The 21,822-nt window shown below is 46.4% G+C and overlaps 2 protein-coding genes across 3 annotated transcripts; both read right to left on the bottom strand.

Annotated features, from left to right (window-relative positions):
• Positions 1-292: 292 nt before the first annotated feature.
• Positions 293-16,161, bottom strand: LOC107128271 (uncharacterized). 2 transcript variants are annotated; one of them, XM_065535907.2, is made up of 6 exons: positions 16,007-16,161; positions 12,203-12,295; positions 11,826-11,899; positions 11,660-11,737; positions 8,089-8,215; positions 293-6,927 (listed from the first exon to the last, which is right to left on the bottom strand). In XM_065535907.2, exons 3-6 carry the CDS (start codon positions 11,868-11,870, stop codon positions 4,604-4,606), a joined length of 2,574 nt encoding a protein of 857 aa, XP_065391979.1. In that variant the 5' UTR covers positions 11,871-11,899; positions 12,203-12,295; positions 16,007-16,161; the 3' UTR covers positions 293-4,603. The 2 variants fall into 2 exon arrangements, with proteins under 2 accessions (XP_065391979.1, XP_015297440.3); XM_015441954.4 differs by lacking the exon at positions 11,826-11,899.
• Positions 16,162-17,854: 1,693 nt separating this feature from the next.
• Positions 17,855-21,617, bottom strand: LOC107128272 (protein FAM90A27P-like). The gene is made up of 4 exons (XM_015442006.3): positions 21,449-21,617; positions 20,806-21,005; positions 20,219-20,324; positions 17,855-19,129 (listed from the first exon to the last, which is right to left on the bottom strand). Exons 1-4 carry the CDS (start codon positions 21,563-21,565, stop codon positions 18,182-18,184), a joined length of 1,371 nt encoding a protein of 456 aa, XP_015297492.3. The 5' UTR covers positions 21,566-21,617; the 3' UTR covers positions 17,855-18,181.
• Between the last annotated feature and the right edge of the window lie 205 nt (positions 21,618-21,822).

Below are 21,822 nucleotides of genomic sequence, written 5' to 3'. Positions count from 1 at the left end.
ATTGCCCTTTTCATTAATCCCAGCTGGCGGCTGCTGAGCGCCTCATCCTTATCCACCCATGTTTCCCAGCTGTCAGCCCCTTTGTTATCATGAACGGTGACTCCAGTGTCGATCTTTTCTTGGCATGGTGGATGAGGACTACGAAATTCCTATTTTTATGAGAATTAGATCAACTGTCTGTTTTTGTATAACGTTCAGTCATTTTGTTGCCTAAAACGGGGTCACAGTCCACACCTCATGTTAGAGTTCTTGCATCTTGCGCAGTAAAGAATTCAAGGCGAGTGTCCCAGTGCAGTGAGGAGAGTTGATTGAAAGCTACCAGTTACACAGCAGGGCGTCCTTAGAAAGCAGGGGGAACGCCTCCTCATGAAGTTTTTCTTACATAGGGGCCTAAGTAAAAGCTAAGGTATGTCTCCCTGCCGGTGGGCTGACAGTGTGACAAAACTTATTACTTTGTTGGTTTGAAGCTATCTTTGGCCGGGTGTGGTGGCTCACGCCTGTAATCCCAGCACTTTGGAAGGTCGAGGCAGGCGGATCACCGGAGGTCAGGAGTCTGAGACCAGCCTGCTATCTTAAAAGCAAACATTGTCATGGGCTATTGGGTCGTCTGGACATCGTGTTTCTGTAGGAGTTTGTCCTTACAGGTATCATTAAGATGCTTCCCTTAACCGTAAACATCTTATAACCGTGACTCATGCATGAGCAGTAGGGATATGTCTTGCTAGCTTTAATGGACATGAACTTTGTCATTCTAGCTCTCCTAGGTTCCTGCTTAACAGTTTATCCACTCATGCAACACAGAGACCTAAGCCCAACTATGGAGAGACACCACTCTCCTGTAATGTATCTGACAGACTGAGCTCCTACTCCAAGAACATAGTAATAGCAATACCAAGTGAAATATTAGGAAGTTTCAAACATACATATAATTGATCACTATTTGCAGTTTTAAATTGGCTAACATTACATAGAATGGGTTTTTATTTTAATCAAATATTAGTAATCTATCTTCCACACAAAGTTGAAGAGCATTTCCTTATGTTGAATAAATATGAAGGAGTTCACATTTTGGACCCGATTTTGTGCTTTCCATTACATCTAGTTTTTTTTCTGTTCTCTCTTGATTTTTTCTGTTCTCTCTTGATTTTTTCTGTGTTCATGAACTTGTGAAGTATCTACTGGGTCTCAATCAATTTAGAAATATATTTTGCCACGGTTAAAAATGCCCCCGTGGGCACAGCCTCAGGAGGTCCTGACGACGTGTGCCCAAGGTGTTCAGCCTGCAGTTTGGTTTTACACATTTTAGGGAGACATAATACATCAATCAAAACATGTAAGACATATATTGGTTCGGTGTGGAAAGGTGGAATAACTGGAATTGGGGTCACAGGTAGATGACAAAGTAGAGTCCAAGGGTCTGTCATGAAATGGGTTAGAAGAGACTAGAAGATTTCCAGGAGACTCGGTCTCAAGCTATCCTCCCACCTCAGTCTCCCAAGATGCATGGACCACAGGTGTGATCCACTGAACATAGTGGAGTCTCCATCTCAAAAAAACAAAACAAAGAGTAAGGTACTCTATTGAATTACTTCACTTGACATTTTTTTGAAATGAAATGTTTCACATATTACCGAACCCAGCCAACAAATGCATTCATAACAGATTCAGAGATAAAAAATATATTCCCAATAAAACATATCCAACTCTCCAGATAGTGGTGACATTTTCAGCTTGATATGGTAACATAATTGTGACCTTAGTACCAGTTTTCATGCGAATCCACTAGGAAATGGGACAATTTTGCTTTTGTTTCTTGGTCAGGACTCGCTTAATCCTGAAAGTCTTGTGAGAAGACCTGGCGAGAAGACGAGTCAAGCACACACCACAAGAGGTGAAGAGGCATGACTTTTTTTTTAAGACTTTTTTTTGCCCAGGCTGGAGTACAATGGTGCAATCTCGGCTCACTGCAACCTCTGCCTCTTGGGTTCAAGTGATTCTCCTGCCTCAGCCTCCCAAGTAACTGAGTTTGGCCTTTCTATCAACTAGAAAGGCAGGAACGTGGCCAAAGGTGGGAAGTTTGAATGCTATTACCATATTCCCGCTTGACCTTTACTGCCAACAGCAACACCAACACAAATGGTCAGAAGGCCCTTATGTGAAAATCTTCGTGATCTCGTGGGAAAACCCTGATTTTTGTAAAGGCTGCAAAACAGGCTCAAAAAAAAAAAAGGTCAGTCACAGTGGCTCATGCCTGTAATCCTTCCACTTTGGGAGGCCGAGGTGGGTGGATCAGCTGGGGTCAGGGGTTCGAGACCAGCCTGACCAATATAGAGAAACCCCCTACTAAAAATACAAAAATTAGCCAGGCGTGGTGGCAGGCACCTATAATCCCAGCTACTCAGGAGGCTGAGGCAGGACAATTGCTTGAACCCAGGAGGCAAAGGTTGCAGTGAGATCACACCACTCCAGCCTGGGTGACAAGAGCGAGACTCCATCTCAAAACAAAGATAAAATAAAATATAAAATAAAAATAAATAAAAATACAAAAATTGGCCTGGCGCCGTGGCTCAAGCCTGTAATCTCAGCACTTTGGGAGGCCGAGACGGGCGGATCATGAGGTCAGGAGATCAAGACCATCCTGGCTAACAGGGTGAAACTCCGTCTCTACTAAAAAATACAAAAAAACTAGCCGGGCGAGGTGGCGGGCTCGTGTAGTCCCAGCTACTTGGGAGGCTGAGGCAGGAGAATGGCGTAAACCCGGGAGGCGGAGCTTGCAGTGAGCTGAGATCTGGCCACTGCATTCCAGCCTGGGTGACAGAGCGAGACTCTGTCTCAAAAAAAAAAAAAAAAAAATTAGCATGGTGTTGGCGCACACCACTAATCCCAGTTACTCAGGAGGCTGAGGCAGGATAATTGCTTGAATGCAGGAGGCAGAGGTTTCAGTGAGCTGAGATCATGTCATTGCACTATAGCCTGGGCAACAAGAGCAAGACTCTATCTCAAAAAATAAAAATTGAAACCAGGCTGGGTAAAGTAGCTCAAGGCTGTTGGCCAGGCTGCTGACCTAGAGTGATTTACCTGCCTTGGCCTCCCAAAGTGCTGGGATTACAGGCATGAGCCACTGCACCTGGCCCATTCTTCTTAACATTAACACTTTTCATGTCAATTAATACTTGAACTCAATGTTAAGTCAACTCAAACTCAAGTCAATGCGGAGTTGACTCTAATGTCAATTAAAGCTTTATGATTTTCTATATTCATTTTATTTGAAACAATTATCTCAAAAAATGAATTTTCTGATGTTCTGCACGGAGTACCCAGACTGAAGACCTTGCCACCCTTATGACATTTGTAAGATTTCTGTCCAGTATGGATTCTCTGATGCCTAATGATTTGTGAATGTGAAGTAAAGGCTTTGTCATAATCATCACACTTGTGAGATTTCTCTCCTGAATGACTTCTATGTTATGCATAGGATGAAGCTTGACTGAAGACCTTGCCAGTCATGACATTTGTAAGGTTTCTCTCCAGTATGAGTTCGCTGATGAACTATAAGTTATGAACGATGTCTGAAAAATTTGCCACATTACACTTTTCAGATTGTGGGTGAAAGATATATCAGACTGTTACTGTGTCTATGTAGAAGAAGGAAGACATAAGAAACTCCATTCTGATCTGTACTAAGAAAAACTCTTCTGCCTTGAGATGCTGCTAATCTGTAACCCTAGCCCCAACCCTGTGCTCACAGAAACATGTGCTGTATTGACTCAAGGTTTAATGGATTTAGGGCTGTGCAGGATATGCTTTGTTAAAAATGTGTTTGCAGGCAGTATGCTTGGTAATCGCCATTCTCCAGTCTCAAGTACCCAGGGACACAATGCACTACAGAAGGCTGCAGGCACCTCTGCCCAAAAAAGTCTGGGTATTGTCCAAGGTTTCTCCACACTGAGACAGCCTAAGATATGGCCTCGTGGGAAGGGAAAAACCTGACCGTCCCCCAGCCCGACACCCATAAACAGTCTGTGCTGAGGATGATTAGTGAAAGAGGAAGGCCTCTTTGCAGTGGAGATAAGAGAAATGCATCTGTCTCCTGCTCCTTCCTGGGAATGGGATGTCTCAGTGTAAAACCCGATCGTACATTCTATTTACTGAGATAGGATAAAACCTCCTTATGGCTGGAGATGAGACATGCTGGCGGCAATACTGCTCTTTACTGCACTGAGATGTTTGTGTAAAGTCAAACATAAATCTGGCCTACGTGCACATCAAGGCACAGCACCTTTCCTTAAACTTATTTCTGACGCAGAGTCCCTTGCTCACGTTTTCCTGCTGACCCTCTCCCCACCATTACCCTATAGTCCTGCCACATCCCCCTCACCGAGATGGTAGAGGATAGTGATCAATAAATACTGAGGGAACTCAGAGACTGGTGCCAGCACGGGTCCTCCGTATACTGAGTGCCAGTCCCCTGGCCCACTTTTCTTCCTCTATACTTTGTCTCTGTGTCTTATTTTTCTCAGTCTCTCGTCCCACCTGACAAGAAACACCCACAGGTGTGGAACAGGTGGCCCCCTTCACAAGATCTCTCTTCTTTATGGATTCTCTAATGATTTGCAATGACTGTAGCATTATTGAAGACTTTGTGAGAATCATTACATTTGTAAAGTTTCCCTACACCATGGATGGCTTGATGGTGAATAAGTGTTGACTTCCCACTAAAGGCTCTGTCACACTCATTACACTTGTAAGGTTTCTCTCCAGTATGAACTCTCTGATGTTGTGCAAGGTGTGCTTTTTGATTAAAAACCTTGCCACATTCATTACACTTGTAAGGTTTCTCTCCAGTATGAACTCTCTGATGTTGTGCGAGGCATGAATCACTCCGGAAAGCCTTGTCACAAACCTTACATTTGTATGGTTTTTCTCCAGTATGAATTCTCTTATGTCTTTCAAGGTGTGATTTGCGACTGAAAACTTTGTCACATTCTTCACATTTGTAAGGTTTCTCTCCAGTATGAATTCTATGATGACGCGCAAGGTGTGCTTTTCTACCAAAAACCTTGCCACATTCATTACATGTGTAAGGTTTCTCTCCAGTATGAAGTGTATGATGACACTGAAGATTTGACTTCTGACTGAAGGTCTTGCCACATTTATTACACTTGTACGGTTTCTCTCCAGTATGAACTCTCTTATGGTGTACAAGGCATGACTTTTTCCAGAAAGCCTTGTCACAAACCTTACATTTGTATGATCTCTCTCCAGTATGAATTATCCTATGTGTTTCAAGCTGTGATCTGCGAATGTAAACTTTGTCACATTCCTCACATTTGTAAGGTTTCTCTCCAGTATGAAGTCTATGATGATGTGCAAAGTTTTGTCTTCTACTAAAAACCTTGCCACATTCATTACATGTGTAAAGTTTCTCTCCAGTATGAAGTCTATGATGACACTGAAGGTATGACTTCTGACGGAAGGTCTTGCCACACTCATTACACTTGTAAGGTTTCTCTTCACTATGAACTGCCTTATGAATTACAAGGCCTGAATTTCGACGGAAGGTCTTGCCACATTCATTACACTTGTAAGGTTTCTCTCCAGTATGAAGTCTACAATGGCATCTAAGGGATGACTTCTCACTGAACGTCTTGCCACACTCATTACACTTGTAAGGTTTCTCTCCAGTATGAAGTCTACGATGGCATGTAAGGGTTGTCTTCTGACTGAAGGTCTTGCCACACTCATTACACTTGTAAGGTTTCTCTCCAGTATGGAGTCTACAATGGCATATAAGGGATGACTTCCGAATGAAGGTCTTGCCACACTCATTACACTTGTAAGGTTTCTCTCCAGTATGGAGTCTACAATGGCATATAAGGGATGACTTCCGACTGAAGGTCTTGCCACACTCATTACACTTGTAAGGTTTCTCTCCAGTATGAAGCCTACGATGGCATGTAAGGGATGACATCTGACTGAAAGTCTTGCCACATTCATAACACTTGTAAGCTTTCTCTCCAGTGTGAACTGTATGATGGCATTGAAGGGATGTCTTCTGATGGAAGGTCTTGCCACACTCATTACACTTGTAAGGTTTCTCTCCAGTATGAAGTCTACGATGGCATCTAAGGGATGACTTCCAACTGAATGTCTTGCCACATTCATTACACTTGTAAGGTTTCTGTCCACTATGAAGTCTACAATGGCAGGTAAAAGATGATGTTTGACTGAAGACCTTCCCACACTCATTACACTTGTAAGTTTTCTTACCAGTGTGACATCTACGATGACATGCAAGATATCGCTTCTGATTAAAGATCTTGCCACATACATCACATTTATATTGTTTCTCTCTTGAATGGGTTATGTGATGGCTCCTTAAGAGTGAGCTATAATTAAACGCTTTGCCACACTCATTATATTGGCAAGGTTTTTCTCTCATGCGTACTTCCTGTATTTGTGTGGATAATGAGGAATGGAGGAAATTCTTCCCATACTTATTAGAAATATGGGTTTTGAGTCTACAAGAAATTCTTTGGGATGTTGAAGCTGAGGAAGCACCACTGACAGACTTGTCCACTTGGTTACTAATTTTCCCTTCGGTCGGAAGTATGTGCAGTTCAGGTAGATGTGAATGAAAGCTTGATCCAAGCTGATCTTTAATAGGCTTGTTTCCAGCATGACTATGATCATATCGGTCTGTACTACGCGTCATCTCTCCGGTTTCTGTCATAGGTGCTTCATGGCCATTTCTTTCAACTTCTTGCCACTGAAACTCAGAGTGATGAATATCTTTTTTGATTTCTGGGAAGCAAAAATCTCCAATGGGATGACTTTTATGTCTTTCCAATGTCCCTGTGTGGAACCCTTCTCTGGTATTACTGTGCCCAGTTGATGAGAACTCCATCATGAATTTTAAAAAGCTATCTAAAAAACATAAAGACCAATAGGTTTCCAATTAAGTACAGAGGGTAAATAATAGTTAATATTGAAGTGTGTAAATATTACACAAAAAGCAATACTTAAACTTCCCAAATGTGATCTTCAAAGTTTAGAAACACCCTGTCTCTACTAAAAATACAAAAATTAGTCAGGTGTGGTGGTGGGTGCCTGTAATCCCATCTACTCGGGAGGCTGAGGCAGCAGAATTGCTTGAACCCAGGAGGCAGAGGTGGCAGTGAGTGGAGATCATGACATTGCACTCTAGCCTGGGCAACAAGAGCAAAATTCTGTGTCCAAAAAAAAAAAAAAAAAAAAGAGTTCAGTCAAGAGCCTCATATGTATGAGGCAGTAAGCCTGAATGATGTCCTCCCTAGGAGAAATTTTCTATAGCAGTGACTGCTGCTTAGAGAAAATGATCATTAGTTTATGAGATGAACACTGTCACAGTGCCAGCGAAAGAGGCTTCTGTGATGGTTCTCAAAAACCAGAAAGAAAGGCCAAATGTGGTGACTCATGCCTGTAATCCCAACACTTGGAGGCTGAGGCGGGCAAATTGCTTGAGGCCAGGAGTTCAAGACCAGACTGGCCAACATGGTGATACCCTACGTCTACTAAAAATACAAAAATCGGCCAGGTATGAAGGCATGTGCCTGTAATTCTAGTTAGGTTGAGAGACTGAGGTACAAGAATTGCTTGAACCCAGGAGGCAGAGGTTGCAATAAGCTGAGATCATGACACTGCACTCCAGCCTGTTCAACAGAGGGAGACTCTATCTAAAAACAAACAAAGAAAAAGAAAACAAAACCAGAACCACAGCTGGAAACACTTGTCAGTCAGTGTCATGCTTTCTATCTCGTATCCTGGACCACGTTGACAATTCTGCTCAGGGCTTCCAAGGACATCTCTGCCTACAGCAGGATGATGTTCAATTGTATTAGTCAAAGTGTTCATGAATTTTCTGTTTTTATGTAAAAACAGACAGCTCTAAGAAGCTACCCATGACAGATAGGAGGGTCATCACTGCAGAAAACAATGACATGTACATCAAAAGCATGCACGGGGCAACATCACAAGAGAATACAAAACCAGGAAGAGCCAAGATAGACAAGGACAGATTCCTCATGTCTAGAGGGACATTTTCCTCACCCACAAACTCCAGATTCCTGTAGTTCTCCAACATCACGGCCGTGTATAAAGCCCTCTGCACAGGGTCCAGGCATTTCCACTCTGCCAATGAGAATTCTATAGCCACATCCCTGAAAGTCAAGCGTCCCTAAAATGAAAAACACATTTCCACAAAACATGGAGGACTGAGTTATCACCTTCACATGAAATGAGAAAAGAGAAAATGAGTATTGATTTGATCCAAGACTGTGTTCTGACAAATTCACATTAAGGTATTTTTGAAAAATTTTTCTGTATAGTTGCGTTTTATTGTACTTTTTCATGATAGATTTTAAAATCCCCTAAGTCACTGCGGAAGTCTCAGTTTTATGGACAATATAAAAAATATATGGCCTGGCACAGTGGCTCACACCTAAAATCCCCGCACTTTGGGAGGCCAAGGCAGGTGGATCGTCTGAGCTCAGGAGTTTGAGACCACCCAGGGCAACATGGTGAAACTCCGTATCTACTAAAAATACAAAAAAAAAAAAAAAAAAAAAAAAACCTAGGTGTGGTGGTGCACACCTCTAGTCCCAGTTACTTGGGAGGCTGAGGCAGGAGAATAACTTGATAACCAGTGGCAAAGTTTGCAGTGAGCCAAGATCATGCCACTGCACTTCAGCTTGGGCTGCAGAGTAAGACTCCATCTCAAAAAAAAAAAAAAAAAATATATATATATATATATATATATATACACACACACACACACACATCTATATATACACATATAGATATGTGTGTATGTGTATCTCTCTATATATATAATAAATCCAGGCATGTTGGCTCACACCTGTAATCCCATCACTTTGGGAGACTAAGGTGGATGGATCACTCAAGGTCAGGAGTTCGAGACCAACCTCTCCAACACGACGAAACTCCGTATCTACTAAAAATTCAAAAACTGGCTGGGAATGGTGGTGGGGTGCCTGTAATCCCAGCGATTCAGGAAGCTGAGTAAAGAAAATTGCTTGAACTCTGGAAGCGGAGGTTACCCTAAGCCAAGATCACACCACTGCAATCCCGCCTGGGCAACCGTGTGAGATTCTTTCTAAACAAACAAAAAAAAAGTACATATATTGCAAATGATGTTTTCTACATAAGCCCTGGGCTTGGCCGCACGTGGTAGGTCACGCCTGTAATCCCAGCACTTTGGAAGGCTGAGGCAGGTGGATCATAAGGTCAAGAAATAGAGACCATTCTGGCCAGCATGGTGAAATCTCGTCTCTACTAAAAATACAAAAATTAGCTGGGCGTGGTCGCGTGCCTGCAGTCCCAGCTATTCGGGAGGCTGAGGCAGGAGAAGCGCTTGAACATGAAAGGCAGAGGTTGCAGTGAGCCGAGATCATGCCACTGCACTCCAGCCTGGGCTGGACCATCTCAAAAAAATGAGAGCAAGACCAACTCAAAAATAATAATTTTTTTTTTTTTAAAAGGCCGAGTGCGGTGGCTCATGGCTGTAATCTCAGCACTTTGAAAGGCTGAAATGGGTGGATAACCTGAGGTTGGGAGTTCCAGACCAGCCTGATCAACAGGGACAAATCCTGTCTCTAGTAAAAATACAAAATTAGCTGGGAATGGTGGCGCATGCCTATAATCCCAGCTACTTGGGAGACTGAGGCAGGAAGATCACTTGAACCTGGGAGGTGGAAGTTGCAGTGAGCTGAAATCGTGCCATTGCACTCCAGCCTGGGCAACAAGAATGAAACTCCATCTAAAAAAAACAACAACAACAACAACAAAAAGAAACGAAACAAAACTGTGAAGGACTCACGTGTCTTCATTCAGAGAAAGTTCCAAGGAAGATTTAAAAGGCAAGCTATCTTGTTTTCTACCTTGGAAACATGAAAATTTTCAGAACTTGCAGGACAAAATACCACGACAAAACATTCATCAGGCTGGAAGCGGGACTCACACCTGAAATCCCAGCACTTTGGGAGGCCGTGGCGGGAGGATTAATTGAGGCCAAGAGTACGAGACCAGCCTGGCCAACATGGGGAAACCCCACCTGTACTAATAATACAGCAATTAGCCAGGAGTGTAGCACGTGTCTGTAACTGCAGCTACTCAGTTGGTTGAAGCCTAAGACTCATTTGAACCTGACAGCCAGAGGTTGCAATGTGCCACTGTACTCCAGGCGGATGACAGAGTGAGACCTTGTCTCAAAAAACATGCAAAAAAAAAAAAAAAAAAAAGTCATCAAATAATTTTTTCTAAAGTCTCATAACGATGTATGAATACAATAAAGGATTGCACTGACTTGTCACAGAACCTTCAACAGTGATTCCCCATTGAGCCATGGGGACGGGTGGAAGGTTGGACAGGATAGGGGATGCGTAAGTGCACTTTTCTTTGGACTTTTACTACACAACACATATATACAGTGTGTGGTGTTTAAAACAAAAGAATCATTTAATAATAATGGGTAGAAAAAGAATGGCTCCATCCTCTCTAACGACGTAAGTTGTGCTCTTATGTCACAGCAAACTTATAATCATTTTTACCTCAAATGCTTGCTTCATCAGAGTCCGTGCAAAAAAACCCACAAAAAACAAAAAACAACAACAAAAAAAACAGTCTCTGTGGGGTCAAAGTGCTGAGAATGATTTAAAGAATCCCCTGCATTTAGATATTTACATTGATTTTATAATTTGAAGTCAATGACGGAATAAAGCAAACTCTGTCACTGACATTTATCTCCACTTTCGATTCTATTCCAAGCCATTGAAAGTGCAGAGTCCTGCTGGGCTTTCTCACACCTATAATCCCAGCAATTTGGGAGGCTCAGGTGGGAGGATCACTGGAGGCCATGAGTTCAAGGCTACAGTGAGCTATGACTGTGCCACTGCACTCCAGCCTGGACAACATAGCAAGTCCCCAACTCTAAATAATAAAAAATAAAAGAATTAGCCATGCATGGTGGCGCATGCCTGTCATCCTAGCTCCTTGGGAGTCTAATGTGGGGATCACTTGAGCCCAGGAATTCGAGGCTGCTGTGAACTAGAATTGTGCCATTGCACTCCAAACTAGGCCCGAGAGTGACACCCTGTCTCCTAAAACAAAAGGTTTGGAGTCAGAGACATATTGACTCACTAGTGTAGCTTCAAATGCATTACAAAATCAGACACAAAATATCTCCCCTAGTTTGTCTCCTTTTCCAGAATTTACCAGATACCAGCGCACATTAGTGTATGACTTTCATATACAGTTTCTCTTATCTGGTCCAGAAAGAGCTAAATGTGCACCCAGATGTGGCCGCTGAACAATCCCTGCCGCCCAACATCACTGACAGCACGGGGTCCACAGCCCATCTCCATCCATGTCTGGTGTGAGTCCTTCCCAGGACCATGCCCAGGGGAGCCTCTTCCCAAGCTCATTCACTAGGTTATAGGAGATGGAATTTAAATGAAGATGACAAGGACTGAGAAAAGGCATGGGTGAGTGCCAGCAAACGTGTGAGGCAGGACGCTTCAGACTCACAGCAGACTGGCTACCACAATACCTGGCATTTCAGAAAGGAAAGAGGCAGCAGAATCCACCGAGGAATATCACTCACCTGAGGAAGAGCCATCCCTGGATCCTTTTCTTTCCTCTTCTTGGTGGCTTCCTCATGTAACATGACTCTTTGGAAATCCTGTGTGTGAAAAAACATCAGAGATTTAATGTTTAGAAACCATTCACTCCTTTCCTGTGACAAAACACACACACAGGGGAGACCTCACCCGGGAGAAAGATGGTCCTCTGCTACCCACTGCACCAGAGGTCATGCAGAGATAAGAACGTCCCACAGCAAGACCTACAAGGATAATTTTGACCTGTTTTCAGATCTTGCTCCCTCCTGGAATAGTCCACACACACACACACACGCTGCAGCAGGGCACAGATCTCCAGGGCACAGATCTGGCCCTAACCAAACCCCACACAGCGCACAGCCCCCTCACCTCCCGATGGATCACAGGCTGATCTCAGCTCTCAACATGGAGGAAACTGCCTTGATGTTTAATGCTGGACACAGACAAGGACCACCAGCGCCACTGTAAGTATTATTGAGTGTGGGTCCCATCCTATGACAATAGCAATCTTTGATAAAACAGCATACCTGAAATCCCAGCACTTTGGGAGGCCGATGAGACTGGATCCTTTGAGCCCTGGGGTTGGAGACCAGCCTGAGCAACATGGTGAAAGCCCGTCTCTATCAAGAACACAAAAATCAGCGTGGTGTGGTGGTGCGTGGCTGTGGTCCCAGCTACTCTGGAGGCTGAGGTAGGAAGACCACTACTTCTCCTGCTGCCCTCCTCCCTCCCCCTTGCCTAGTTCACAAGACAGGAGAAAAGGGAGAAAGCAAAAAGTTAGAAACAGAAGATAGCCAGATGGCCTTGGCGCCACCACCCGGCCCTGGTGGTTAAAAATAAAAATAATAATATCAACCTCTGACCTAAACTACTTATGTTATATGTAAATTCCAGACATTGTATCAAGAAGCACTGCAAAACTTTCTGTTCCGTTCTGTTCTGTTAGCTGATGCATGTAGTCCCTAGTCATGTACCCCACTTGCTTGATCTATCATGACCCTTTCACGTGGACCCCTTAGAGTTGCAAGCCCTTAAAAGAAGTCCTTCTTCCATGACTTGTCCTCCCTCTGCCTGGAGAAAGTCTTTTTCTTCTTTAGAATAACTAGGTACGAGGTCAGGTGCTTGAGGGAGCAGGAGGGCTGTGACTGGTGCGCAGTAGGGGGTGGCTGTTGCTTTTAGAGCTTCTGAGTCAGCTCTGGAGTTCCCTAAGGCAACCGAGGTGGAAGCTCACTGGTGTCCTCTGCAGTGCATGACTAAGGTAACCGAGGTGGAAGAAGGAAGGATTCTGCTACCAAATAGGAGAGTAGCTGTGCCACAGCTGCTAGGAGCCGCAGTTGTACTGGGGGTGCATGAAACCACCCATCTAGGTCAGGAGTCACTTCAAAAGTTGTTAGGCTGATACTTCTACATCTAGCATTTGTCAGCCCTTGCCAAAACCATGGCGCAGTGGTGTGTTACCTGCCGACAGCACAATGCGAGGCAGGGTTCAGCCGTTCTGGCGGCATACAAGCTCATGAAGCAGCCCCCTTTGAAGATCTCCAGATGGAATTCCCAGAAATGCCAAAGTGTAGAAGTAACAAGTATTTACTAGTTCTCGTGTGTATCTACTCTAGGTAGGTGGAGGCTTTTCCCACACAAACTGAGAAAGCTTGTGAAGTAACCCGTGTGCTTCTTCGAGACTTTATTCCTAGATTTGGACTGCCCTTATGAATTGGCTCAGATAACAGGCCGGCATTTGTGGCTGACTTAGTACAGAAGACGGCAAAGGTATTAAAGATCACATGGAAACTGCATGCCGCCTACCAACCTCAGAGTTCTGGAAAGGTGGAGCGGATAAATTGGACTATCAAAGATAGCTTAAGGAAAGTGTGTCAGGAAACAGGATTAAAATAGATACAGGCTCTCCCTATGGTATTAAGATTAGGTGTACTCCAAGAGAACAGGATATTCCCCTTATGAAATATTATATCATAGACCCCCTCCCATACTACAGGGACTCCCGGGCACTCCCCGAGTTAGGTGAAATTGAGTTACAGAGATGGTTACAGGCCTTAGGAAAAATTACACAAATGATTTCAGCCTAGGTAAATGACAGATGCCCCATTAGCTTATTCTCCCCAGTTCACTCTTTTTCCCCAGGTGATCGAGTGTGGATCAAGGACTGCAATGTAGCCCCTTTGCACCCACAGTGGAAAAGACCCCAGACCGTCATCCTGACCACACCCACTGCCATGAAGGTAGAAGGATCCCAGCCTGGATCCACCACTGCTGTGTAAAACCCGCAGCTGAAACCTGGGAGGCAAGACCAAGCCCACATAACCCCTGAAAGTGACCCTGAAGACGACGACAAGCCCTGCTCCAGTCACACCCGGAAGCTGACCGGTCTACACACGGCCGGAGCATGAGGAGGCTCATCACGGGACTCATTTTTCTTAAATTTTAGACTTGTACAGTAAAGGCTTCAACTGACCTTCCTCAAACTAAGGACTGTTCCCAGTGTATTCATCAAGTCACTCAGATAGGACAGCAAATTAAAACAATCTTTCTGTTCTATAGTTATTATGAATGTACAGGAATGTTAAAAGGAACTTATTTGTACAATGCTATTCAGTACAAGGTATGTAGCCCAGGAAATGACCAACCTGATATGTGTTATAACCCATCAAGCCCGCTGCAACCACCATTTTTCAAATAAGATTAAGAACTGGTCCTTTCCTAGGTGATACAAGTAAAATAATAACTAGAACAGAAGAAAAAAGAATCCCCAAACAAGAAACTTTAAATTTGATGCTTGTGCAGCCATTAATAGTAACAAGCTAAGATTAAGATGTGGATCTCTTAACTAAGAAAGGAGCTACACAGTAGAAAATAAATACGTTTGTCATGATGCAGAGGTCTGTGAAAATTGTGCCTATTGGCCATGTGTTATTTAGGGTACTTAGAAAAGGACAAAAAAGACCCGGTTCACCTTCAAAAAGAAGCCAACCCCTCCTGTGCTACCGGTCACTGTAACCCACTAGAACTAATAAGCACTAATCTCCTACACTCCCATTAGAAAACAAGAGAACGTGTAACCCTGAGGATCAACAGGACAAGGCTAAACCCCCAAGCTGCCATTTTAGTCCGAGGGGAGGTCCACATGCGCTCTCCCAAACCAGTGTTTCAAGCCTTTTATAATGAGCCAAATCTGCCAGCACCAGAGCTTCCAAAAAAAAAAAAGGCAAGGAACTTGTTTCTGTACTTAGCAGAAAATGTAGCTCATTCCCTCACTGTTACTTCTTGTTATGTATGTGGAGGAGCCACTGTCAGAGACAGATGGCCTTAGGAAGCCCGAGAGTTGGTGCCCACTGATCCAGTTCCTGACACAATTCCAGTTCAGAAAGCCCAAACTAGCAACTTCTAGGTCCTATAAACCTCAATTATTAGACAGTACTATGTAGCTAAGGAAAGAAAAAACTTCACCACCCCTGTAAGAAAGCTCAATTGTCTAGGACAGAAGTTGTACAACAGCACAACAAGGACAGTCACTTGGTGAGGCCTAAACCGTACTGAAAAGGACCCATTAAGTACATTTTCTAAATTACAGACTGCCTGGGCTCATCCAGAATTTCACTGAGACTGGACGGCCCGCGCTGGACCATACTGGATACGTAGGCACAGAGACCATCTCCAAAAACAAAGAAGAAAAGGAAACACTTGGGTCCTGGCTCTGGCAATCTAAGGCCAATTACAGTAAACTTTGCAAAACTAGACCAAAGGTAAAAACCCCGTCTCCCCACCCGGAGTAACAAAGGAACAAAGGCTACTCTCCTGTAGCCCTCCCATTTCCACCACGTCTCAGATGGAAAGCGAGAGAGCCCAGGAGTGGCCACGGCCAAGCACGGCCACCCCTCCATCTGCATAGGGCACCCATCTGCTCTGGCCTCAGGCCAATTCACCTCAGCATTTCATTGGCCAAGGGCCAGATCCTTCATCCAGATAAGGGGTAGCCCATAGGGACCTCAAAAGAAATATTTTAATCCCCCAAAACGTTGTAAACGCTCGCTCGGGCCCACTCCCACCGTGTGGAGTGCTTTCCTGACCCCCGGCACTGGGGCTGCAGCGCCGCGCTCCAGGGGCAGAGGAGAGCGAGACTGGGGGGCGCTCTGGAGCAGGGCGAGAATCCAGCTCGCGGGTGAGGACTTGAAACAGCGCGAGGCGGGAGGACGAGTCAGGAACGGTTTTGCAAAGGAAAGTTTGGCGACAGGAGGTGTCTGCACAGCCCCACTGCAGAAAGACCGGGGACGGGACCAGCCTCAGGGCGACTTTAAACTCAAAAGGAGGCGACTCACCGACTCTCACCCGGACGTCTCAATTTGCTCTGGGTTGAGAAACAGGAGTCGGTCTGTGGGGACCCCACGTCGCGGGTATAGCAGCGCCAAGAGAACTGGGAAGCGCAGACGCGATGGTTCAACCTTCAGACCACGCCATCCGCTTCCGGGTCTGTGCCAATCAGCGCAGGACCGAAGCCAAACCTGGGCTAGTCCCGCGAAGAGGTGGGTGGGGCCTGGGCGAGGCCGCGAAGGGACGCGAGGAGGTGGGCGGGGCACAAATAGACTGAGGCTTGACTTCACGGAGGAGACCATTAGCAATGTGGATGCTGAAAGTACAAGCGGAAGAAGGAAGCTTCACAGAACTTAGTGTGAAGAAACAAAAGAGAAAACCTCCTCTCCCCTGGCAGCCCCCATGCTCGCCTGGTCTACACCCCTGCATTTCCCTCGGGCTGCCTGGGATCATGCGGTACAGCCGGCTAGAGCGTAACTTCTGTATCAGGGAAACTGTTTGTACAGCAAATTGGGTGGCCGGACTTGAAGAGGTGGCTCTCACGTAACGTATATTTAAAAATCACCAGACTAAAGCACGCTGGAGGAGTTCAACCTGAGTTTCCAGATCACTCTTTATATCTTCGTGGCTTCCAGCCACCATCCACGAGGCAGCCTGGAGGCTTCCACCCACTGCGTTTTAGGGACCAGGTCCTGGGGAGACAGGGACGCTCTCCTGAGACTGAAATCCCACCCTCAGAGCCTTCTGATCTTTCTGGATTCAGGAGGGTTTCTTCCCAAGGTGAAAAGGGGAGGAGGCGGGTTAGGGAAGCATTGTCTTCACCCTCTCCTTCACCTCTCCCTCCAGTGTTTCCTAACCTCCACACCATGTTTGACTTAACCACACAGGGTCTGCCCACCCCTATATCCAGCCTCACAGGGGACTTAGAGCATGACTCTCTCCAAGGGTGGGACCCAGCCAGGAGCAGTGGTTGAAACTCACCAGGAGATTCCAATGTGCAACCAAATTGAGAGTCAGTTTATTTTCGTGCTTATCCCACTTTAACCCACCTGTGAAACACCTGGGGTTGTTATTCAGCTGCAGATACTGATTCAGCAGGGGCGGCCTGTGCCTGAGGGTCTGTGTTTCTCAGAAGCTACAGGTCTGTGGGCACCCAGTCCTCTTTGTTCAAGTAAATGAAACGTGATGATTGAAATGCAAGGAAATTGGCCTGAGGTGAAAAGGAAAACTCAAAACACCTGTAAGACATGTCATGGTTCAACGAATTTTATTCATATGGAAAGAAATTAACCAAACAGAATTTTACAATGACTTTTAATAACAAAAGTTCCAAGGCTAGTAGAATACATCCTTAGAAGTGAAATTCATTTAAAAACTTGAAGTTACTCTATTGACTACTTGTGGCATAATAATAATAATAGTAAGATACATTTTAGCATGTGCCACTCGTGATATGCTTTGCATAAGTTATTGAATCCACTGAATCACTCCAACATTGAGAATATTGGTACCTCAACTTCACACGTGCGCTAGCTGAGATGCCCTCCCTATCACAGTGGAAATCAGAGTCTAGGTAGCTTCATAAAACAAATGGAGTATTTCTCTTGTCTGATATCCTGGAAAAATGTATACGGTATAAAAAAGAACAGTTTCTTAAATGTTTGAATTCACTGGTTAAAAAAACCCACATTCTTCCAAGAAAAACAAATTCCCCATTTTTCCAAGGCTAAGTGTTTCTCACTACAACTCTTCTTCACAGTCAAATATTCTTAAGTCAGTAGATACTGAGGTTTTCCACTACCGTCGAAGGGCCCTTTGCCCAGAATTACTCAAATTTCAGTCGTTGGCTCCCTCCCTCAGATGAGTTTCAAAGCTTTCTATTGACACTAGTGGAACATTGTTTGCTTATGTTGACTCAGTTTCTCATATAATTATATGTAATTGAAAAAGAAAAGTATAAGACACTTTCATAAGCCCCATTTTAATGCAGGTTAAATTTACATAATGTAAATAGGCAGGGTTTCTTGATCCCCGATGGTATCTGGGGTCCATGTTTGAACAGGCACTGCCGCCAGGGAAGTGCTGAGCCCGCACAGGGCTGCTTCCTGCCTCTCCGCTTCTCAGCCTTTCAGCCACTTCCAAGTCACATGCGCTTGAAGCCGGGTCTTCTTGTCTTGGGGGCCTCAGTCACTGTCACTGTCCTCTGAGGAGGAAGTGACCCGAAGGTCCTCATAGAGGACACTCCTTGAGACTTGGGGACACCGCCCCTCAGGCTCCCTTGAGACGTGAGGGCTCTGAGCAGAAGCAGAGTTCTCAGGAGGGTGGGATGTGGGAGGCGTTCTGAAGCTGGGGCTCTCTTGTCCCTCGTGCCCTCTCATGAAGGTGACACTGCCGGGCCTCCCTGGAACGTGAATGGGTGGTCCAGGCTGGAGGACGGGGCAGCCCTGGGCTGGGCCCAGGAAAGGTGAGCTGGGTAGCGGCTGGAGGTTGACTCTGGGCTGCAGGGTTGCTGTCTTGGTGGCTGCTGTCTCTGTGGTCGGCTTGGGTGCCTGTCTGGATCCAAGTCCAGTTGCCGTGAAGGGAGGCTGGAGTGTCCGCACAGTGCCCACATCCGGGAACTGAGTTCTCAGTGCGGGGCTTGGAAAGGAACTGAGTCTTGCTTTCTTTGTGGGGTTCTGGACGGTCTGGGTGGGGACGGCGGCAGGCTGCTTTCCTGGCGTCTGGGTTCTGGAGTCCTGGCCACACTTTCGTCTGACTTGCTGTGGTCCGGGCTTTGCATCTGCATCGGGACGTTTGATTTCTGCCTGGGATTTAAGGCCGGGACCCAGCGCGGACGCCTTCATGGCAGGCTGGGGGGCACCGTGGGAGGACACGTCAGCCCTGTTGGCTGGCGGCCTGGCACTGAGAGTGCGGTTCTGGTGGGAGCTCTTCAGAACAGGGAGCAGGGAGGCAGTAATGTCCCCGCCATGTCCCTTGGTGGGTCCACAGGTGCTCAGTTCAGCTCGATCATTGTGACCCGAAGGGCAGAGTAATCTCATCCCAGGTATGTAGACAGGCGGTGGACCTGTGGACACAGGGCCCAGGGCAGATCTCTTCTTGGTGCCGTGGACAGGCAGAGGCACTGTAGGATGCTGCAGGACAAAACACCCCACATGAGACAGCTCAGCAGTAGAATTTCCAAACTCTCTGAAGCAGGGAACTCACATGTGCAACCACATCACAACAGAAGCTGTGTGAATACGAGAAGCAAGCTAGGACAGACTGACATGAGAAACAGAGGAGAATAACATGCACTGGGATTGCATCTAAATCAGGATCAAATATAGGGAAGACCCTACAAAAGAGATAGGACATAGGAAATTAAATGTCACAGAAAAGGATGTACACATGGTCACTGAATATATGCAGAATTGTCACTTCAGGAATAGTGTTGGGGAAAGATGGCCTACCATTCTGTTTGCTGGGACTATCACATATGAAAATTAAAACTATCTTTATGTTGTCTGTTGTTAATATCAAGGGAATATCAATTCCCCCACACAACGTGGAGACTGGAAATGGCACAGCTCCTTTTGAAAGCAGATGTAAGAACATGTATAAAAATGAAGGAGACACCTTATCTGCAGCCCGTACCCCGAAAACATCTGATCAGTCACTCCCCACGGGCACTGAAATGCGCCCAGCAGCATCTGCTGGCCAACTTGTAAATAAAGGCACAGAAACCAACTTTCAAACAAAGAAGCTGAGGCCGGGTGCAGTGGCTCACGCCTGTAATCCCAGCACTTTGGGAGGCCGAGGTGGGGGGATCACAAGGTCAGGAGATGGAGACCATCCTGGCTAACATGGTGAAACCCCGTCTCTACTAAAAATACAAAAAATTAGCCGGGGGTGGTGGCTCATGCCTGTAGTCCCAGCTACTTTGAAGACTGAGGCAGCAGAATGGCGTGAACCCGGGAGGTGGAACTTGCAGTCTTGCAGTGAGCCGAGATGGTGCCACTGCACTCCAGCCTGGGCGACCGAGTGAGACTCCGTCTCAAAAAAAAAAAAAAAAAAAAAAAAGAAGAAGAAGCTGGAAACTGGAGTATGCGAAGTCCTTGGGTAGCGCAGTTCTCCTGCAGGGCAGCCCAGGTTTAAACATGATCCCCACCCGTGAGGGGCACAGAAGTGAAGGAATCAGGGGAGCCAGAGGAGAAACAGAGGAGGGGCCGGGGAATGCTCACCCGGAAGAAACCGGCTTCCACTGGCTCCTTCCAGGCTCCCTCTGTTTTCTCTTGGGGACTCCTGGGAAATGTCTGCGTCAGAGCTTTGCTCTGCTGCTGCTGGGGCCTGTGGAAGAAATCACGTTCACTGTCCGGACCCGCCTGATCCTCCTGCCCACACCAGTGACTGGGAACCAAGCGCCCTCCCGGAACCCAGCCCAGCCCTTGCTTTGGGTGAAGGAGACATTCAGGCCTCTATGAACTTTGCCAGGACAGCCCCTTCTCTCATCTCAGAGGTAGCCCCGCTTACAGGAAGCTCCCCCTACTTGCCTGGCCATGGCCCCAGGTCCCTAAGTTCATTCAGACCCTGGTGCTGCTCTGCCTACCACGGGCAACATCCCCAGGTCTCCCACAGCCCCTGCACTCTGCAGACTCTCAGCGCTGGAATAAGCTCGGAGTGTGGACCCTGGGAGGCAGCGGCCCCTGCCCACCTGCATTTGGAGTTTTCCTGTGTGTGCCTAGAGAAGGCTGCACAGAAAGAGTAGGGGAGACACCAGCTCCTGAGGCACTGACCTCATGGCTAGTCCTTGACCCTGCAAAATCCTTACCTTGGACCTTGCTCCTTTTTTCTGTCATTCCTCATAAAGGGCCCTGGAGCCTGGGGTAGCTGGGGCTTTGCTGGTTGCAGGTTCTCCTTCTCCTTGTGTGAGCCCAGGGGCTGCAGAGGAAGGGCCCCACTCCACGTCTTAATGGGGCACGTCTTGCTCCTGGCTGAGTGCCCAAAGGCCCCGCAGTTCTTGCATTTCACCTGCAGGTGGAGGAGGACAGAGAGCAGCCAGTCAACAGCAATCACAGGCACCTGCGAAGGTTCACGCATGACCTGGGGGTTGGAGATGGATTATTTTAGGAGGGGGACATAGGCCCACGGGCTGTTGGTTGCCAGGAAACTCAAGATATTATCGTCCTCCCCAGAGCCCATTTAACAGGGATCCCAGGAGGAAGGACGCGCGTGTCTGAGAGTGAAGATAATGAACCAGTGTTGAGGACTCGGCAAACACCGGGCTGGACGTGACACTGGACAGAGAATGAGGCTGCGCCTCAGAGACTCCGAATGGGCCAGTCTGCCAGGGAGGAGAGCACTGACCTGTCGGCCCGAGTCCATGGGAACCCCCAAGTCATAAACACGGTTCCCGTGTTCAAGCCCACACTCTGGTGTCCACTGGTTACCAACATTTTCAAGCCCCCACTGACCCTGGACTCCTCCTCCTCTGCTGGTGTCCTCTGCCCCACGGGTCTCCTCTGCTGCTTCTGTGGGTTCTTGGCTGTGGGGGGCCTCTGAGCCTGGTGACGGACAGGATGACCTGCCATCTGTGGCAGGTCCTTGAGCTTCTGATCAGTCCTCTTTATTAATTGATTGTTGGATTTCCTAATCATAAGAAAGAGAGAGAACATTACACAGACACCAGACAAAAGTCCCTCCTACCCTTATTTACCCAAGTGGGGATGGAGGGACGCACTGGCCACTGAGTCACACCCACTGTAACTTGGTCCTCTCTGAACCCAGGTGCCAGTTGTGCTATTTTGTGACTCTCTCCCAGCCTGGCCTACTCCCAGAACAGGACACA

This window comes from Macaca fascicularis, chromosome 19 (assembly GCF_037993035.2).
Source record: "Macaca fascicularis isolate 582-1 chromosome 19, T2T-MFA8v1.1".
Lineage (NCBI taxonomy): Eukaryota > Metazoa > Chordata > Mammalia > Primates > Cercopithecidae > Macaca > Macaca fascicularis.
Note: the sequence above shows the minus strand (reverse complement) of the source record. Positions and strands in the feature narration are given on the sequence as shown.

Excerpts from the sequence above, each read along its gene's own strand:
- LOC107128271 (XM_015441954.4), bottom strand. The coding sequence starts at position 12,280 with ATGTTGCTCAGGCTGGTCTCCAACCCCAGGGCTCAAAGGATCCAGTCT. Across the intron at positions 11,738-12,202 it reads CCAAAGTGCTGGGATTTCAG|GATTTCCAAAGAGTCATGTT; the intron begins GTATGCTGTTTT and ends TTTCACACACAG. Across the intron at positions 8,216-11,659 it reads CAGGGATGGCTCTTCCTCAG|GGACGCTTGACTTTCAGGGA; the intron begins GTGAGTGATATT and ends TTTTCATTTTAG.
- LOC107128272 (XM_015442006.3), bottom strand. The coding sequence starts at position 21,565 with ATGGCAGGTCATCCTGTCCGTCACCAGGCTCAGAGGCCCCCCACAGCC. Across the intron at positions 20,325-20,805 it reads AAAAAGGAGCAAGGTCCAAG|GCCCCAGCAGCAGCAGAGCA; the intron begins GTAAGGATTTTG and ends TTTCTTCCACAG. Across the intron at positions 19,130-20,218 it reads TGGAAGCCGGTTTCTTCCGG|CATCCTACAGTGCCTCTGCC; the intron begins GTGAGCATTCCC and ends TTTGTCCTGCAG.